This window comes from Borostomias antarcticus (genome assembly GCF_949987555.1).
Source record: "Borostomias antarcticus genome assembly, chromosome: 5".
In the NCBI taxonomy this organism is placed as follows: Eukaryota; Metazoa; Chordata; class Actinopteri; order Stomiiformes; family Stomiidae; genus Borostomias; species Borostomias antarcticus.
This window is the reverse complement of record NC_140238.1, coordinates 13,425,573-13,445,087: the sequence shown is the minus strand read 5'-3', so window position 1 is coordinate 13,445,087 and position 19,515 is coordinate 13,425,573. Positions and strand designations below refer to the sequence as shown.

Sequence of the window (19,515 nt, the reverse complement as noted above, 5' to 3'; positions counted from 1 at the left end):
ACAGGCATTATCACTGGTGCCATGACCAGGTGCTAAGGGCCGTGGCTGAGAGCATAGCCTCTGCCATTAATACCATCACGGGACACCACAAGCCAAAGACCATCAGGTTCCATAGAGCTGGAGAAAAGCTTCATGCACAACCAAGTGCAATGTCCGGTCTCCTCACCACTGCCACCGACTGGCAACTGGGAGTGGACTTTGGCAAACAGCTAAAGTTCGTGGCCAGAATAACATCTACAAGGCTTCACCCAGACATGATCATTGTTTCCGATTCCACCAAGCAACTAATCATGCTGGAGCTCACAGTGCCCTGAGAAGAACGCATGGAGGAGGCCAATGAGAGGAAGCTTGCCAAGCTGGTTGACGAGGCTGGTGGACTTGCTGTGAGCCTGTGGAGGTGGGCTGCAGAGGATTTGTTGGCCAATCACTCTGCAGAGTGCTAGTACTGCTCGGCATCACGGGACAGGCAAAGAGGAAGGCAATCAGATCAGCAACTGAAGCCGCAGAGAAAGCCACTTGATGGCTTTGGTTCAAGAAGGCAGAACCGTGGGCAAACACTGCTAAGACACAGACCAGGATCTGATCAATCCTGGCCAGGTCACCTGGGCAAGGGTGTCTAATGTTGAAAAACCTGAAAAACCCAACGACCCCAGGTTACATCACTGATGATGTGTCCCAGCGCATCTGCAAGATGTATCTTCACCATTCACAAGCACAAACTTCTGAGTCAGGATTACTGACATAAAACTGTTCAATAAGTCTTGTCATATTCAAGTTTCATCATATTATGGGAGCTATAACGTATGGGAATGGATGAAGGACTTAAGACTAACTGATTATACGGACTATAAATTGGAACATTTGGACTGAATTTGATCATTGAATAGAGAATATTATTCAAAAATAAAAGGGCAGGAGTGCTCGGAAGTTCAGATAGGGGTGATGAAGGTGCTATTTGGTCAAGAACACAAACTGAGCTGGGGAGCCTACCCACGTGCATAGTGGCAGATCTCAATAAAAGCTTTTTAACTTTTTGCCTGTTACTTTTCTTTGAACAAGAGAAAATTATTATTTTAAGTGTCTACTCTTGTTTGGGTTATGATTTGAAGTGTCTACTTTTTTTCAGGATCCTGTAAACATTGAATACAGTTTAGGTTCATATTATCCGCTTGCGTTATTTGTGTTATTCTTATTTCCAAATTGATATTAACTATAGTATCCACTAAGATACTATATAGCTCAAACTCATAAATCACCGTTTGGATTTTTAGAATGTGAAGTGAATACAGCGTTAGTATAGGCCTATTCCCATAGTCTTTTTCAAGAGCCTCCGGATCTGCCTATTACACTAGAATGCAACTCCGGATTTCGACTCTGACCACATCGATCTGCCTTCGGGTTCGAGCTTTGTTTTGGTCACAGTAATGAATTGCTAGGCGCAAACGTAGGTCTTTTTCAGGGAAAACAGAAAAAAGCAGTAGTGTAATCCAGGCCCAAGTCCAACAAGGGGCAGACCCCAATCAGCAGCCAGGCAAAGGATGTTGTATTGTGACCCCAGGAAGAGTAGCTGATGAGTCTCTCAACAGCTAATGGGGATCTTAATAAACAATCAATCAATCAATCAATTGTATTGTATTGTATTGTAGAGGCAGAGAAAGAAAGAGAGAGAGAGAGCGGGAGATGGAGACGAAGACAAAGATGTGAAGAAAGAGGGAGAAGGGGAGAGAGGATGAAAGAGGCTTCTGAAAGGATGGCAAGTAGAGAGAGCGGGAGAGAAGAACAGGGAGAGGAAGAGTTGAGTTAAAGGGGAATGAGAGAGGGATGATGGAAAGAAGCTGCTGGAATGATGACAGAGAAGGGACTGTGCTATGGCTCAACAAGGAGGGGCTGATGCTAAAGCTGAAAAGCAGACGACTGGTTTGTGAACATAACTTTGGGAACAATAGTCTTGCTTACTGTGAAATAGCAGGGTGGAGGACTGTGGCACCGATACACTCCACGGCTCCCCCCCCCCCCTTTTTTTAGCGGGACCACTGAGTGTGAAACTGCTATGACCACCTTTGTTCTAGGGTGCCTTGTGTCAACAGACGGTGGGAGACAGGACAGGCCGAGTGACGTCCTGTAGATAACATCAAACAGACTCCCCCTTAACAAAAGAACTGGAGTGTGACCAGTTTTATGAGGGTCACTGTTCTTCCTCACTCCCTCTCTGAGAACATTCCAGAACACCAATATACTGAAGTCATAAAATGCATAGAAAGTCAAAATGCATAGAAACTGCTATTTCAATCATGAAACTGAGTTATTCTCCAAGTACAATTGTTTATTCTATAATGTAGAGCATACCAGTGAATAAACAGGAGCTGGGGATCGAGCGGGCTCAGAGCAGTATTAAAACTGTGATTCCAACATGTGGGTGTGATTAAAGATGTCATGTTTGGACTTTATGTGCTCCGGCTAATGTACTGAGTATGAATATGCCATCCTTCCTGATGTCCTCCCAATGTGTTGTTAATGAGATCAAATACTCAAGGATTAAAATATAACCATTAAATAAAGTGCTGCCAGTCCCCCAGACACTGAGGGAGGGGTCAACGATGGCCTGGCCTGAACCAGGGGCCAATCAATCAGCTGGGGGTCACAAGAACCCACCCCCCGGTGAATCACGGGTATATATTCTTGAAAGTGAAATTTTTCTTTCTCGTTTTGACCTCGTGTTTTTTGTTGTGTGATACACCGTAACATCACGGATCCTTTGTGCCATTAAAGCAAGTAACTTTGTCTCAGTGGAACTGCAAGGAAACAGCCTGTTAGGAATCTGCGAGTCAAAGCGCTGAGTGTCTACTGAAATAAAACCATCCACGAACTGTTCATTGGATCAAACTCTCGGCAAGAGCGGGAGTGGAGAAGTTGAGACTTTTGCAACTTAATTCTGGACCATTTCGGTTGGCTGTAAACCAAACAGCGCCAGAATAGACTGTACTGTACTCTGTTTTTTGAGCGTCAAGTCTGAACTCCGAGTCTCTGCGACTCCCAACGTTTGCCAAAAATGAAGTCTCCGACGTAACTTCAGGCGGGCACGGATGTCAATGCCGGGCTAATCGGCAGAGGCTAATCAGTCACACCCCGTATGACGCAACCCACCAGCTGACTGTCAGCTGTCATAGCATTGGTTCAGCTCGCAGAGTGCATGTATTTAAGCTGTCAAAACATGTCATCGTTCGCTCTTGCCATTACTGCTGATCGCTCGTATCTGCCTGCTCGCTGCTTCCGCGTTCTCTGCTCTTGCGTTCCGTGCTCATGTTTGTGTTTGGTGCGTTTTGCTACATGCTGCCCGCGATGTCCTCTCCGGTCCGTGGTTTGGGGGTCCGTTTAGTGGCTTCGTGGAGCGGGCGGATTCCGTCGTGCCATGATTTTGGTATGGTTGGGTCGCGATGCTCGCGTAGCTTGCTTTGGGAGTTGGGAAAAGTCCATCTTTGAAGCGTTACCTCCGCCGCCAGCCACTGGGTTCATTCATATATAGATGTGGGAAGTTAGAAATGTCACATGCTGCAGCATTTCACCTTCGCGGTATTTGGCAGGGAAATCCCGTTGGTAATCTCGTGGGATTTCATACGGGTGTTATTTCGTTTTAGTGATGCACCACCGCCAGGTGGCGTCTTTGAGTAGATTTAGCAGGCTGGGCTCAGTGTTTTTCTCCTATAGTCTACGAATTAAGCATCATTAAGTTTCACATTCTTTAATTTAAATGCTCTGTTGTAAAGCACTTTGAGCTGAATTTATCTGTATGAAAGGTGCTATACAAATAACGTTTAATTGTTATTATTACCTTGTTCTCAAACACGTTTTCTCCATCTGGATGTAATTTAATTATTACGAACACCTATATCTAGGCCTACAGTAGCCTATCTATCTCGGTAACTGACATCGGGTCAAGACGTGGTGGCTGTTAGGTCAAATGCGCAAAATAACAGTATTGTAAATATATTTGTTAGTAAAGATGTGGTGAACGTGGGGGTTTTGCGTTTTGTTTCTGGAACGCATTCAACTGGTAGGCTACTCGTAAACCCCGGAAGTAAATTTGAAGACGGGGCACCAGCTAATGTAGCCAAGTCTGAGCGCAGTAGGCTATATGGCTTCAGCACGATACAAAGAAAAAATAAGCTTGATCGACTTGTGGATCCATACAAAATTGACATAGTCGCCATGAGTAAAGATCACTCATTGCCAATCATATCCGGACATTAACTATCTTGTGCATAGATAGTGGCAGGTTTGACAGTGAGTGCGTTCACATGCACAATATACACAATATTTTGTTATTTGAATGATCTTGAATATATATATATTCAAGATCATTCAAATAAGAAAATATCGTGTATGTTTTTATTTATTTATACCGGCCGCCAGCCGTTCCATGAACGGCTATAGGGAATGCGCAGTTTCGCGCTGGCTACAGCCTATTATATGCACAGTTTCGCACTACATAGGCTATTATAAATTATTATATAAGTATTATTCATTGGGGGAGCTTGGACTCGCTGGGGACTGGTGGAGAGACGCAGAGCCTCCCCAGACGCGACATCCTCCAGTTGGCTGAAGAGCTGCGCGCTCTGGCGTCCAAACAGCCACCAGCGGCGCCCCTCGCAGTGTCCACAGAAGAATACCCCCACCAAAATACCTGAATGGTGAAGACAAGCTGCAGCAAGAACAGAACTGTCTACCAATGCATGAAGTGCACCATAGCTGTCTGTGAGAGGCTATAGCAGAGGATATGCGAAGTGTATTTGAGCTGCCGCCTCCACCGTGCGTAAGAGCAGAGCGCATCAACTCGTGTATAGCTACAACTAGTAGCCCATAGCCATTAAAACGGCTTATTGTTTTATTCATATATCAACTAGATCATTCGATAATAATGAGTAGCCTAGTAGGCTATAAAAGGAATTAAATAGGGTCTAAGCCTTAAGTTGTAGCCTAGGCTACAGTACAATCACAAGACGCATAGGCCTAGCCTATCGTAAAAAGCGTTGCGTTCTCATAGGCTTATATTAACTTAGATAATTATTAATTAGGCTCAGGTCATAATGTCCGTTGAAAATAATTCCCTCTAAGCAGAATTTGAATTGTATTAAAATAGGCTAAAATTAAATTTCCACATATTCTGATTCCTTCTAGGCCTTTATAAAAAAACAAACATTTTTTTAATGTGTAACCTAGGCTATAGGCTATTGCGATGAACAAAACAGCCACAATGTAGCCTGCTTAGCGAGCGAGAGGGCAGTCTACCATAAAGCGTAGGCTATAGCCTAACCATATTAATATATCTAGACTACATGCATTGTGGTATTTCTTTATATAGCCCAGCCTACAATTGTTTCTCAATAAACAGTTATGTCATCCTCTGAGTCCGAATGTAGGCTAATAGACCGGGAGCTCTAAATGCCTTCCCAATCAATGAGACATGGTTGTAAAAATGATGTTTTATTGATGAAAAGGGTAAAACTGAAAAACAAATAGGCATCAAAAGATAAAGTAGGCCCATTTAAAATGACCAATTACATCTTCAAATCCCTTCTAATCTTGGCCTTTGATAGGGTTTTTTCCCGCCCTACTGCCAATTATATCCGAACATTAACTATCTTGTGCATACAGAGCACAAACAATGAAACAATGAAACGAATAGATTTCCTCCCTGTCTGTCTGTGGCATTCGCTACCAGCAAACACTGAAAACACAGGTCCTCAATTTATTTAGATTAGACTAGCCTATCCAACTGGACCACTCCAATGAATGTTGAACGTAGCCTACTTTTATTCTTTAGGTTTTACAGAATCGGCCTACAAAGTCCACACATGCATGCGCCATCTGACTAGCTCGTCACTCGCCAGCGAACCTGGACTAGACTATTGTAACCCCCCCCCCCCAAATTCTTTCATATTCAAATAAACTGGATGAACCGGTTTCCTAGCCCTGTCTCGCAACTCCCCAGACCATCAAGAGAATTTCAATATGAAAGACCTTGGGATTCCAGGAGTCAAGGCCGTTTCAGACGGGGAGCGATATTCCGCCTGCGTTCTCGCTCGGATCAGCGGGGGACGCACGCGTCCTGCGCGCAGCGGGGAAAGCTGACTACAATTCAGCTCTTGTCGCGGGCGGGCGTGTGAAGCCTAGTTCCATATGAGAACACTCCTCGGTCCAATTCCGTATAGTAGATCAGCCTGTGTACTTTCAACGAATGTATTATTAGACATAATATCATAATAATATATATAGCCTTCAACGACCTCCTGAGCTGCCTGCCTGATGGTCTCAGGGCTAAAGAGACCGCGCGTCGTTTTCCTCACCCTAACTATTGGCATGCTATCAATGAAAGAAAATACATTGTAAATAAACATGGTTTTAGGCTATTGTTTTTATGTAGGCCTATATGTTAAGCTATTTGTGTTCATAAGGTAACGTCATTGTAAACGAAAGTAGCCTATAGCCTATAATCCAATTGACTGGAACCAGGGGGTTTGACAAAAGTTAAGAGGCAAAATAATTTGTCTTGACTGCATTCAAGATGTATCTTTCACATTAAAACTACATACAAAGCATACCAATAGCAAACTAAAACAAGTGAACACAATTTTACAATCCAAAAATGCTTATGAGACCATTATTTTACTTATATGGGGCAAAAGTGGTTTCTCTTCCTGCTTCTGCCTAAGCCCTCCACAATACCACAACACAACGGTGTCATGTTTTACCGAAGGAGAAGTGAAGAAGACGGTAGCTATCAGTAGCTTAACCCTCTTGGCGCCAGGTTTTTTTTCTTTTTTAACAATATTTTGACATCGAAATTTCAAAAGAGTGTGGCTTTAAAGTGGTTAGAGATAGAGACTCACTGTAAATTAGACAAATGTTGAGAATGATCCAAAGTTTATGTTGGGTCTAAATTTATCCAACTAATTTGCATATTATGATGTCATAGGGTGGCGGCCAACTTGAATTATGCCATTTTTCAAGGAAATATGGGATATTTTGAATCAATTTGAACTTATTTCAACAAATTTCCCCACCTCTGTCCATTTGTTATGTTATCCAAACATCAAATGAACAGGGAAACAGAAAATGGTAAGCCAACAGTAGTAAACAAACTAATTACTATGCCACATAGTAGCATCACTCATGTAAACAGAAGGCGTCTCTTAGCCGCAGAGGCCTGTGTACCTATCTATCCAGTGTACCTATCTATCCAGGTGACACTGTTTAGTTTTTCAGAGTGTGGTACCTCTCATTGCAAGGCACAGCACACAGAGCCACACACTGGCCCTGCTGTCCCCTCTCAACATAGGCCTACTCATCATTGTTTACAAAATGCAGAAATGACAGGATGATTTCAAATCTGTTCCTAGATCACTTTGCCAAATCCAGGTGTAAAAGTTGGCCAAAACTGTGCCCAGTAATCCTCAATCTCTGATTTCTCTACCAGCCCCATGGACAAATATCATCCAAAACTTGCTCACAATATAACCTTATGGCAGCCATTTGGAGTTTTTCCAACGCAATAATCTACTCAATTCTGCTGACTCGCTCTCTCAATAACTCTGCTCCGCTCAACCCACAACTGAATGAACAGTCATCGTGTGTATTTATAGTAAACGTGAGAGAGGACAAAAACATATCTATAAATATACTGTGCTTACTGTAACTGTACAAAATAATTGTTGTGATTGGTCATAAATTGTGCGCGCGTGATTCATTTGCAGGCTGCTCTTCCTCCGAGCGGCCGCGGTGTCTGAGCTGGAAACATGACGCTATAGTCAGACTGGCCGAGTGTCATGGAGAGTGAGAGAGACTTACCCTCAGCTCTGGGGAAATCGGTTGTAACGTGAACCACGGAATGCGCAGGGCTTCGTCATCTAAATCATTCCCAAATGACCAGGAAAAGTCGCTAGATTTGTCGAGATTATTTTGTTGTACGTGGGATGTGTTATTTGTACAAACACAACGCAAAAACTCAACTTTAGACGGTAGGCTATCTTGCAATCGAACTCTCCATCCTGGTATTTTCTAGTAATTGTAGATCCCCATCCACATGGATAGACAAAGTAGGCTACTGCACCAGGCAAAGCAACCTATCCCCATTGTTTACAACTTTGTGGTTGGACCTAAATACGGAAGTCGGCTACACAAATGGATAAACCGAAGCTTGCCAGACAGCGCAATTTGTCTACTTTTACAGGTAAAAAACCGCTTGTCTCTAGGTCAAACTATTTCAGAAATATGCCGTCCTAAAGAAATTATGGTATTTAGGAGCGCTGGCGCGCCCCGTGTATAAAAGAGGGAACTCGTAATGAGATTTTCTCAACTATATTGCATTGGAAGATGGTGTCATACTGAATCGAGAGCAAAGCTATACATGTCTGCCATCTAGTGGTGGCGGGAAAATCGAGGTTTCAGCGTGTAAATATCATAAAATCACTATGTTAATCAGTAACGCAGCTTGTCGCAGAAATGCGACTTTGGCGCTAAGAGGGTTAAGCAGTAAGCTAATGTTAAGATCATTCCTCTAGCTGCTTTGCTGCTAATGCGAGTTCGTCTCCGTTCCTGCCCGAGAAACAGAAGTTGAACTAATAGCATCAAAATCAAAATAGCTACAGGAATCATCGTTGTTAAGTTAGCTATCTGCTTTTTAGCCACCGACAGCTACCGTTAATATTATGGAAGCTGCTGTCGTGAGCTAACTTGCTATCACGGTCTTATCGTGCAGCTTCACAGCCTGCTATTAGCAGACAGCACTAAAGTTGACAAAATCACACTTGCACATCATTAGAATTCCAACCATTTATATGGGATTTATCATTCAACTAAACATGGAACCTGAATACTACCTGATATTTCAACCTGCTGCCATCAGTGATCGGCGCGTCTGCTTGTTTGAGTCATGAATATCTTACGCAGTTACATTCCATGTAGTGTCCCAAAACTGTTAAATCATTCCCCATGTAGTTCACTATGAGTCGCACTCAATACATCCATGGTAATAGGGAATAGGGAGTGAGTGAACCATTTCAAACACATCTCTGGTCATCTCCGTTAGCCATCTTACTCGTCCTGATGCCATGTTCCATATGAGAACACTCAGTTAGCCTAATGTATTAAACTTCTACTTGTCCCGACAGTTAACAGATATAGACCCGGCGACAGTTACAGAGATATAAACTATAAATAGATAGGCTTTGTTCGTAATAATTAAATTACAACCAGACAGAGAACAAGGAGTTTGAGAACGGTAGGCTCATCTAATGTGCGAGATGAGCTACAGCAATGAGTCAATGAGTGGTATTACTGCGCCCTTATGGGCAGGCGAGCGGTGGTGCGGAATGCCGTAAAGCGCCTGTTAGAATACCGCGGGTCAAGTTACATTCTTATGTTCCCACATCTGTATGAGCCGCTGATGTCACGGGTTGTTCATGCCTCGTCCTCCGCAATTTCTCAACTGTCGTATACGTACGCTGGGTGCCATTCACTATTGAAATGTTAACAGTTCAGAACGTAACTACGAGGATTCTCGAAATGTACTCGGTTTATCAAAATACCCCCTCTCGGCTTGTTTCGTGAGTCGCTGGCTGGTGCCATCTACGTGACAGGCTGTACTGCTCGCTTGCTAGCTGGCTAACGTTCGTCAAGGTTTCTTAAATTGCACATAAGGGGTATCGTTATATTTTGATTGCTAATACTAGCTGAATGATTCTCGCATTTCAATTTTGTTGCAGCCCGAGGAATCCAGCAAAACTGCTGCTCTACTCGCTGGCCCATGGTTTGTGAGTGCCAACACGCAGCTGGCGTTTGCCGTTCAGTGTAGCTAATGCTAGCTAGGTCTCGTTAGCCGAATTGCCTTCAGCCGTGTCCGAAACTAGTTCAGTGGCATCAGGCTGTGCATGTAATGTAAATTGTGCATTGTAATCTATTTAATACAAGCGATTATGCTCTGCAATCTGCTGCGTGTGACTATCATGGATGTATGAGGTAAGGGTAACCCTAACTCTAACCCTGATACGTTGACGACATGGATAGCTTGTGCTAGCTAGCGCTAGCTAGCTGACCTGAACTTGTCCATGCAACGGTGAGAAGTTGTTGGGCTGCAGCTCTGACAGTGTCAGTCTCAGGCTTTGCCAGTTCGGATTGTTTTATTGTCCTGTTCAAGGCGGATATCACCGACGCGTCAAGGTGATGCCCCTCTGTCCGTCGCGATGGCTTTTATTCGGCGTCCGGTGGTGCGGCCTGTAGGTTCAGCTGGGTTTTGGCTGTCGCAGCAGCCCTAGGACTCTCACTTGCCTCTTTGCATATAGCCTCTTTGCATTTATACCGATGGATAGGCCTACAGCAATATGCAGTATCCACCAGTTTGTTCATGGCTAGCAATGGTAGGCCTGCAGCTGTGGGATTAGCTCATGTTTGGGTTGCTGTCAAGATGCCACTCTTATGTTGCTATAGCCTACAAATATCTGAACAATAAGAATATTCGGTTGAAAGTTTTCCATCCACCCTTAACTGGATGGGGAATAGGCACCGCGAAGCGATCAATTCTCACACATGCAGGAGCCAGGCTGTTCGGTGCATTTCTCCGGTCCGGTCGCGACCCAGTCTCTAGAATACATGTTTTGGACGCGTTGCAGACTGCATCTGGCCACCATGGGGATCTGTGCGCCTGGCCCCTCTGTATGAATGCCGGCTCCCGTTCGTTCTTCGCCTGCTGGACGGTTTTAACTTGTCGATTTTCCCTCTGCCGACCCGGGCCTGGGTGTCGCGGCCCTGCGTAGCACCTTCTCCCGGCTGGGCGTTCCTCTGTCCAACGGGAACCGTTCGGCCCGCGCAATCAGGTAGAGTTCCTCGGTGTCCTCTTGGATAGTGTTAAAAAAAAATTAAAAAAAAAATAAAAAGACAAATGCAGGCTCTCTGCCCCTCGAAGCTGGATCGGATTCGGGGTGTTATGTGCGACTCGCCATGCGTGTCATGGCTCCGGGCCGCTCTTCGTTTCCCGGCTGGCCACGCTGCCCGGTCCGTCGAGCGCTGCGGGACCTGGTCAGCTCGGACGTGTGCCGTCATTTGATCCTCCGTTTTGGTCCCTGTTGTGCGACGGGTGGAACGGCGTTTCTGTTTGTTACACCGTCGGCTGTGACTCGTCCGTGTCCCTCCGGTGTTTATTGATGCCGCGGCCTCAGTGGTTTTTGGGGGATATGTTCGGGAACCGATTTTCTAGCACTTGGCCTACCGAACTGACCTCGCCGCCTACCAAGTCAGTTCCACGGCGCATGGAGCTGTATCCCTTTGTCGTCGCTAGTATTTTGCGGGGGTCCTAAGTGTTCTAGAAAACGCTTTCTCTTCTGCGATAACAAAGCACCGTGAATATTATCAACTATGATCGTTCGAACATTCCGTTCATTAATAAATTAATGCACTGCCTCACATGGCTGTCCGGGCAGGGGAACTTAATTTTCCACGCGTCCTCATCCCCGGCCTCAACAATCAAATCGCTGACTCGCTGTCCCGGATTGATTTACAGAAGTTCCGCAGACTGTGCCCGGCTGCGGCCCCGTCCGGCCTGGTCTGCCCTCTTTTCGGCAGACGGTTCTGGACCGAACGATGCCCTGGTGCCCTCCTGTAATCCGCTGCCCGATACATGAGAGCTGGTCTAGCCAAGACCACATTAACCAATACCACTGCATGGTCTCATTTCACTGCGTTCTGCTCCATATTTGATGTACCTTCATGCCCGTTAACATTTCGGTTTTATCAGCATTTATAGTCCATCGTGTTGAGTCGAGACGGCTGTGGCCTCAGTCGGTTAAAAGTGTCGTAGCAGGTGTACAATTTCACATGAGCTGCCTGGACCCCTTTATCGGCATACGAACGCAATCTCGGGCCCAGCGTCCAGGCCGTTTTGGATGCTCAAAAGCGATGAGCGGACCGTAACCAAGTTGTGTCGTGTCACTGCGGATTTCACGTGGTTTGTGCAGATATAGCCTTCTTTAAAATGCATAGTGTAATTGCTCGTGAAACTATAAATTAATAAACGTATTAGTAAATTAATAATTAATACATTAATTAATACAATTAGAATTAATATTAGCTAATAATTATAATTAAATATTATTAATAAACTTCTATTAATACATTCATGGTGAAACGGCACGTTTGTTGGTTAAGAGCTCCCCTTGCTGGCTATTCAGGTTCTTACAGGCTGCAATTGGCTTACCCATCCTAGACAGAGAGCTCTCCGCCGACCCCTTCGTGTAACATGTGGGCCTCGGAGCTGCCGGTGTGTTCATCTAAATTATCGCCTAAAATTATCAAGTGGAAGCTAGTGCTTCCACTTGGAGCTGCCGGTGTGTTTGTTTTGGGGGGTATTGCTGCATTCTTCTGGTATTCCACTATGCTTTGGCTAGTGGAAGCCGGGGAATTACACAAGCTTAGTCTCTGTGGCGCTCCGTGGTGATCGTGGGCCGAAACATCTCCGAAGGGCCATCCAGCGGTCTCTCCGGTCACCATGGAGGCAGAGACACTAGGCTGTATCTCCTTTGGACTCCACAAAGCGCTGGCCCGTGGAGGCCAGGGACTATAATGTACAGCAGTCCCCCTGTGTCCATCTCACATGCTCTTTGACGGTCTTAGTGGGCTGAGTTACCTCCGAGCATCTTCCCGATCGCGGCCCACTCTGATCGTCATAGAGGCAGGGGGCTAGATGCCATTCCCTCTTCCGGCACTCTGGGCCAAGCGGCTCAGAGGGGGGGAACATCTAGATTGCCGCTTTCCACATGCGTGGAAGGCAGGGGGCCCCCCAAACAGATCACACCGCCAAAATTCATATGCGTAAAAATGTATATGCTGTGTATATTGTTGCATGCTAATAAATGGGTACATTTTGACTAAAGTGATCTTGACTGGAAGCCTAACCGTGAAGCTGCATCGAAAGAAGAGCACCCTGCACCAAACCCAACAATGCTGGTCACGTGGGTCTTCGAGACTCCAACGAGAGCCGCACAGCCGAGCGAGCAAGCGTGCCATATCAACGTAAGGTCCTGCCTAACGCTCTCGTTTGATGTGGTCTGTGGTGCTATGCTGTTTTGAGCTTAGAGAATTAGGACAGGCTGCAATCTTATATCATTCATTTCCCTTCTGCTTTCCATACTGCCACATTTGTGTTTCCATCTATAATTGATTGGTGTGTTTTCATATTATCTTGATATTTGATAAGTATACTTCAATAAATATTAAATGCTTTGATCACGTCGTTGTAGCGTCATCAACTGGTCTCTAGGTCACTTGCTTGAGTCAAGACCTCTTTCAAATCGAGATTGATAAAACCAGACTATTGATGAGGTTATCTGTTTACCTGTACAGAACAGGATGGTGCCCCATACGAGTTGATTTAATGTATTAAATCAATTTTCCTTCATAGTTGTGATAACCGCGGTATAATCATAAATTACACATAGTCAGTCAGATTTCCATAGTTAGAAACTCCTGAACTGCTACAAAGGGTAACCTATTACCAGGAGAGGCCAGTGTTGCATTAGAGTGGGGGCTCAGCACAAAGTACCTCTCTAAATTCTAAGGAATTTACCTGTTAGGAGGCATGTATGAACAGGGTTTCACTGGAAATCTGCACAGCCAATGTCCTGTGTCAAGACCTAGTATATAATTCCCTGGAATCTGCCAGGAAGGCTGTGCTGTGAACAGAAGCCGTTACAATACTGGGTAGGTCAGTCTGGCGAAAGACATGAAATACTAGGATTTTTTCTTTGACTGACTTGGTTCATTTGGGCTTCTGTCGTATTGGCTGTTAAAATAAATGGCACCTTTTGCAATAAAAAATATTTTTCTATATTAATATAAACCATATAATTTATGAAACACCTGAAGTCTATTTTGTTACTATTATATAATGTATATATTTTTGTAACAATAACATATGTGATTGCTCGGTCTAGACCATCTGCTGGACTGCCTTGCTCGTTCTGTCTTGGGATTGGCATGTTTGTAAAGATGCAACACAGGAATGTCGTGGCATGTGGCATTTGGCTCATGTATGAATGGCAAAAATAAGTCGAGGCCCCGGGTAGGATTTCATAGTAATGTACAGGGAATTGTGTGTGTAAAGGGTAGTCTTCTGAGTATGGAACTGTGTATCTGAGTGTGAATGTTGTCACATTATGTAGTTAACTGTGATGCACCTGTTCTGCTGAGCAGGTTTTGTCTTGCTCTAATGAAGGCCAGGATATCTGCATCTGTCTGCTGGTCTCCAGTCAGCGGGATGGAAGAGGAAGCAAGCTCAGTGGTGGACAGGGCTCTGAAATATAGGCATGCACACGCACGCACGCACGCACGCACACACCCACACACACACCTCATAATTACTGTACATGTACTGTATAAACCCTCAGTCTCTCTGACACAACACACACACACACACACACACACACACAAACACACACTCTCTCTCTCTCTCTCTCTCTCCAGACAGATAAGTGCTCTGCTCACACTATTAAAAATGAATAAAAACCTTCGGTAGTAATTCAGTGGTTAATTCAATTCTTTGGTTCATGTGGTGAAATGGAATGTGTTCCAACTCTCAAGTGTTTTTGCTAAAGTACCACTTTCTCTACTATTTTTTTTCTCACTAGACAAACATAATTTTGAACTACTGTAATACTGCAACTGAGTATTGATTGCTGCAGCTGAGAACTGAGAACATGTCTGAAGTACAGTCGATCAACAGAGCTGCAGTACTAAAGGTGTTACAGCTGAGTGCAGTAGATTAACAGAGCTACAGTACTAATGAAGGTGTTAGAGATGAGTATACTAGAGAACCTTCCTGGCCGAACCTTACAAATGAGTGCTGCCCAAGCTGAGTACGCAAAGGCATCACTCATTTTGAAAACGGACAGAAAAGCTTGTGGCTGCGGTTACGGCTTTTCATTCGGAATGAAATAATAAGAATGAAATAATTCGGAATGAATGTTTTTTCCTGCGAGTTTACATGGGAAATAGTCATTCTGAATGAGGGTTGAATCAAGGTCGTATGCACACATACATAAAAAATAATCAACATTTTTGACAAATTGATATAAGCTGCATAGAACAAGGCACAGATCCATCTTCTCGCGCGCTATGTACATAATCGCGCCAGAAGGGAAAGGAAACGAGTTTGCGCAGAAAGACCGGAATTAATTTTTTGAAGCGTATACATAATAATTTCATTCGGATTGATATTCGGACTACACCATCCCCTTACATCAGATTAGATTTTCAATTCGCATTGGCCATTTTCATTCCGATTGAGGTGTTTACATGATCACTTTTAATAGGATTGGGCTTTCATTCCGAATGAAAAGGGAATTCAATTGGCCATGTAAACGCAGCCATTATCACCATATCACCAATCATATGCAGTAAGAAAATACCTTGACACATATTAATCATCTTTATTTTCCTTCAATGATATAGATCACTGCATCCAATCTCAGACATGGCTAACACCTTAGATTACCCCGGTCTCAATAGAGTTAGGTAGGGCTGTCTTTGTCTTTATGCACCATCTTTGTGGAACAACACTCAAAATATTTTAGATTGGAAGTGCTGGTGTCACTTGGCCACATTCTAACACAATTTGTTTCTGATTTCTTTCCAACACACATATACAGTATATACACATTATATTCTGACAAGCCTACTGTATCTTACAGACCTGCAAACTCCTAAGAGTGAAAAAGGTGACAGGTCCGAAACCAAGTTATGGTACATCCTCCCCCGGAAGAGATTTTTTGTGATTTGAATATGCAAATTACGCTTTTTGGAGCGTTTTGAAACTAGAATTTCTGTGTGCGAGTAGATACATGGCTCTTGCGAGGCGCATAGTATATCCATCCCAATTACAACCCCAAATACAATCATGTAGATATCCAGATTCACAGTTGAAACATTTTAATCAGAATTTCAATGTTTCTTTTTCCCTAAAAAGAGAGAACAGATATCTCATAAAAAGTTAGTTATTTACTTAAGCAACCCTTTTTTACACTTTATTCTCTCTGTTGCCTCTCAAAAAAAGACAACCAACCTCCATTGCCTGAAATGCAGGAAAGAATGAGACAGGGAGACATGAGAGCTCTCAGGGATGCCCCGATCAGATTTTTTTGGGCCGATACCGATCACCGATTATCAGTATCAGGATCGGCCGATACAGATACCAATTTATAAAAACACACACACAAAAAACGACTTCTCCTCTTAGAATGGTCTTATCCATATTATTGTATCGATATGATGACACTGTCTTTGCTTGCATATTTTTAGATTAAGGTTGCCCATTATTATCACGTATTAACTGATGAATAGGCCCTCCAAATATAATTCTGTATATATCAGATTCAGTAAACTTCATTCTTCAGTATACCATTCGGACCAATGCCAAGTGAGTAAAAAAAAAAAAAGTTGTGTTTTTTGTTGTGTAATTGTTTTCCGTGACTTTTATTTTGGAATTCCTTGAAAGAAAGCTACCGGACATAAGTTTTGTTTCTGCTTGAGGGGCAACTAGTAGTGTCCTCTATCCTAATTTTAAACCGCAAAAATATCCAAACTACAGCTGATCAGAGATTTTGTTAACAAGTGATTAGCAGCAGCAGCTTTGGAGATATTTGGGCTGCATGAAAAAACGCTGTATGAGGAGATCCTGGGAGAAAACTTGCGCAATTGGAATGGATGTTAGACGCTGTTGACATGACGTTGACATTCAACTGGAGATCAAGCAACGTTACATCCAACAACATGATCTGTATTTATACCCTCGTCTGCTGTGGTTAGTCACTATTTCACGTTCTGAATTGACCCACCACTCTATAAAATTTAGCTTGTAGCATCCAAGTTTGTACTTATATCTATGCCAAGCTTACCAGTTAGTATTATCCAATAAGGTTTATTCTAGCCTGAACATCAAACGCAGTCCCTCTCCCCTCACCCCCCCTCCCCCCCTTTTTTTGGAAAACTCCCCAGATCTGCACGATTCATATGAATGACCCAATTGACAAAAAAAACCGCGATTGTAGCCGAAAGGCGACTAGTTTGCAGGTATGATTTTATCTGCTACCCTAATACCTCAGATCTGATGAGGGTGCTGAGGCTGCAATGTTCCACACAGGAGATAAATCTAATGAGTTAGTCCAATGATGTATAGTATAGAAAGAGAACCACACTGCACTTGTCAATGTGGACCAATGCTTACATTTGAATACTAATAATGAAAAAAAGTAAATGAATGGAGAGCTTCTCATTTTCTCTCACCTCAGGTCCTGTTCAGCAGGAGTAGAGGGGTTCCCAGTTTTTGTCCACACTGGAGAGTCTGGCACATAATTGTTCAGACTGGGCTCTCTAAACAACAAGTTAGCATTTAAGGCATTAACTGTTTTTATATAGTGAGGCAAAAATAAGATGCTCAGTTTTAGCAGTTGATGTGGCGCATAGCTGCCAGTGCCAGTAAAACAATAATACAGTAGAACAGCATACTGTATAATAGTCTATGTGTTTAAAAGTTACTAAGTACTGCATAATAGTCTGTGTTCAAAAGTAACCTTACTGGGCTTTACATAGGAAAATGGGCTCTACTTGGTTTCACTGAAGTGGATTCATTCAGAGTGGCATGGATGTGTAGCTTTACTGGAACAAGGGCATGGCATGTACATCAGTACTGTCTGTTTCTCCATCAAGTTACTGCTTTCATTGACAGTATTACATGGTACCATTACATGATGTCAAGCAGGTTTGGATCTGTCCATTGGAACACCTGTGAACATTTCAAATCATGTGTTCAGAGTTCAGACAGAATGTTATTCAAAGAAAACCTTAAGGCCTTACCTAGTCAGTGGAGTGCTAGGTGAAGTGAGTTCTATGGTCTGATTGGTTGAAGTGTGTCCTTTCGGAGAGCTCTCTGACCCTGAAACCTGGGCAGAATAGACACTAGGTGAGTGAAAGAGTGCCATCTGGGTATTTCCAGGAGAGACCTCTCTGCTCCCAAAAGGTACAGATTATACATATAAAGGTTTCATTAAACCTTAATAAAGCCTCGATAAATGCATATGTTTCACTGCACAGGCATTTCCTACAGTAGGTTTGCTGTCCTCTTTCTCCATTCCTTGTTAATCTAGCATTGGTACCACTCACATGCACAGTCTAAGCTAATGAAAATGTTAAATTAACAACTATCAATTACATACAAAATGACTCATTATGCGGATTATATAATTCTCATTATGCAGATTATATAATTAGAGCCTGTGTCTGACATGCTATGGGAAAGTTATTGTCTTACAACATTTTACAACAAAATTATTCCAAAGACAGGTAAAATCACCTGTAGTCTAACAGCCTCCTTACTCCACCACTCCTGGAAGTCCTTCTGGAGTTTGACCTTTGCCCTCTCCAACAGGAGCTGCAGGTGCTCAATCTCGGTCTTCAGTGCTTTCAAGCGGCCAAAAGTGACCTTGTAACTGATAAGACACAGTACTGTGTTAACATCACACAACGTATGCAATCTACTGTGTAAAGGGCAAATTTTACTATTCCTAATATCACCACGCAAATACAGTGCATCTGGAATGTATTCAAACGCTTCACTTTTTCCACATTTATTATGTTACAACCTTATTCCAAAATTGCTTAAATTCATGTTTTTTTCTCAAAGTTCTACACACAATACCCCATAATGACAAACTAAACTAACAAATGACAAACCTTTACTCAATACTTTGTTGAAGCCTCAAGTATTCTTGAGTATGATGCTACAAGTTTGGCACACCTATTAGGGATGGGCATCAATGATTGAAGATCGATAATTGATTGATAAGGATTTTGGTCGATCACAAAAAATGTGCTTGATAATCATTAATAAATTCAGTGGAAATTAGTTTGTCTATGTTCTGTGTGAGAAATGTATTTGTTAAATTAGTAGGCTACGCGATGACGCAACAGGTTCCTGAAGTAACAGTGTAGTTGATGCATATTAATATTTAGCCAGTCCAGCAGCAGCAGAACAGCCTAGCCATGTTGAAGACGAAGCGGGCAAAACGAAGTTTGGCGTGGGATCATTTTTATTTAAAAGGCGACACAGCTTGCTGCAGGTTGGCCAAATTAGCGCAAACCTACCTCTGCATCCCAGCAACCTCGGTCCCCTCAGAGCGAGTGTTTTCTGTGGCTGGCTTAACTGTCCCCAGATTGCGTTCGCGTCTCACCCCTGAGCATGTTAATATGCTCATCATTCTGAACAAGAACCAGTAGGCCTACTAGGCTCTCACTGGATTAAGTTAAAGCTGGACGCTCTTAAGGACACTAACGTTTACAGTACATTTTCAGTCATCCTCCTATGTGTATTTCCTTTTTTTTACATTACTGCTGGTGAGTAACGTTATCTTATTTTTGCTATATTTTTATTTATTTAAGTAAAATGTGTTGTTAAACAATACACTACTCACTGCCTTG

At 43.2% G+C, this 19,515-nt stretch overlaps 1 protein-coding gene across 1 annotated transcript in view; it reads right to left on the bottom strand.

The window, feature by feature from the left end:
- The window catches only part of LOC311309589 (kinesin-like protein KIF6), a gene marked incomplete at its 5' end in the record, with an annotated part of 82,376 nt that overhangs the window by 2,797 nt on the left and 60,064 nt on the right, over positions 1-19,515 (bottom strand). Inside the window, 4 exons of the mRNA XM_084438919.1 lie at positions 14,223-14,338; positions 17,326-17,412; positions 17,896-17,981; positions 18,392-18,527. Coding sequence (XP_084295045.1) covers positions 14,223-14,338; positions 17,326-17,412; positions 17,896-17,981; positions 18,392-18,527 — 425 coding nt within the window. The remainder of the gene's footprint in view (positions 1-14,222; positions 14,339-17,325; positions 17,413-17,895; positions 17,982-18,391; positions 18,528-19,515) is intronic.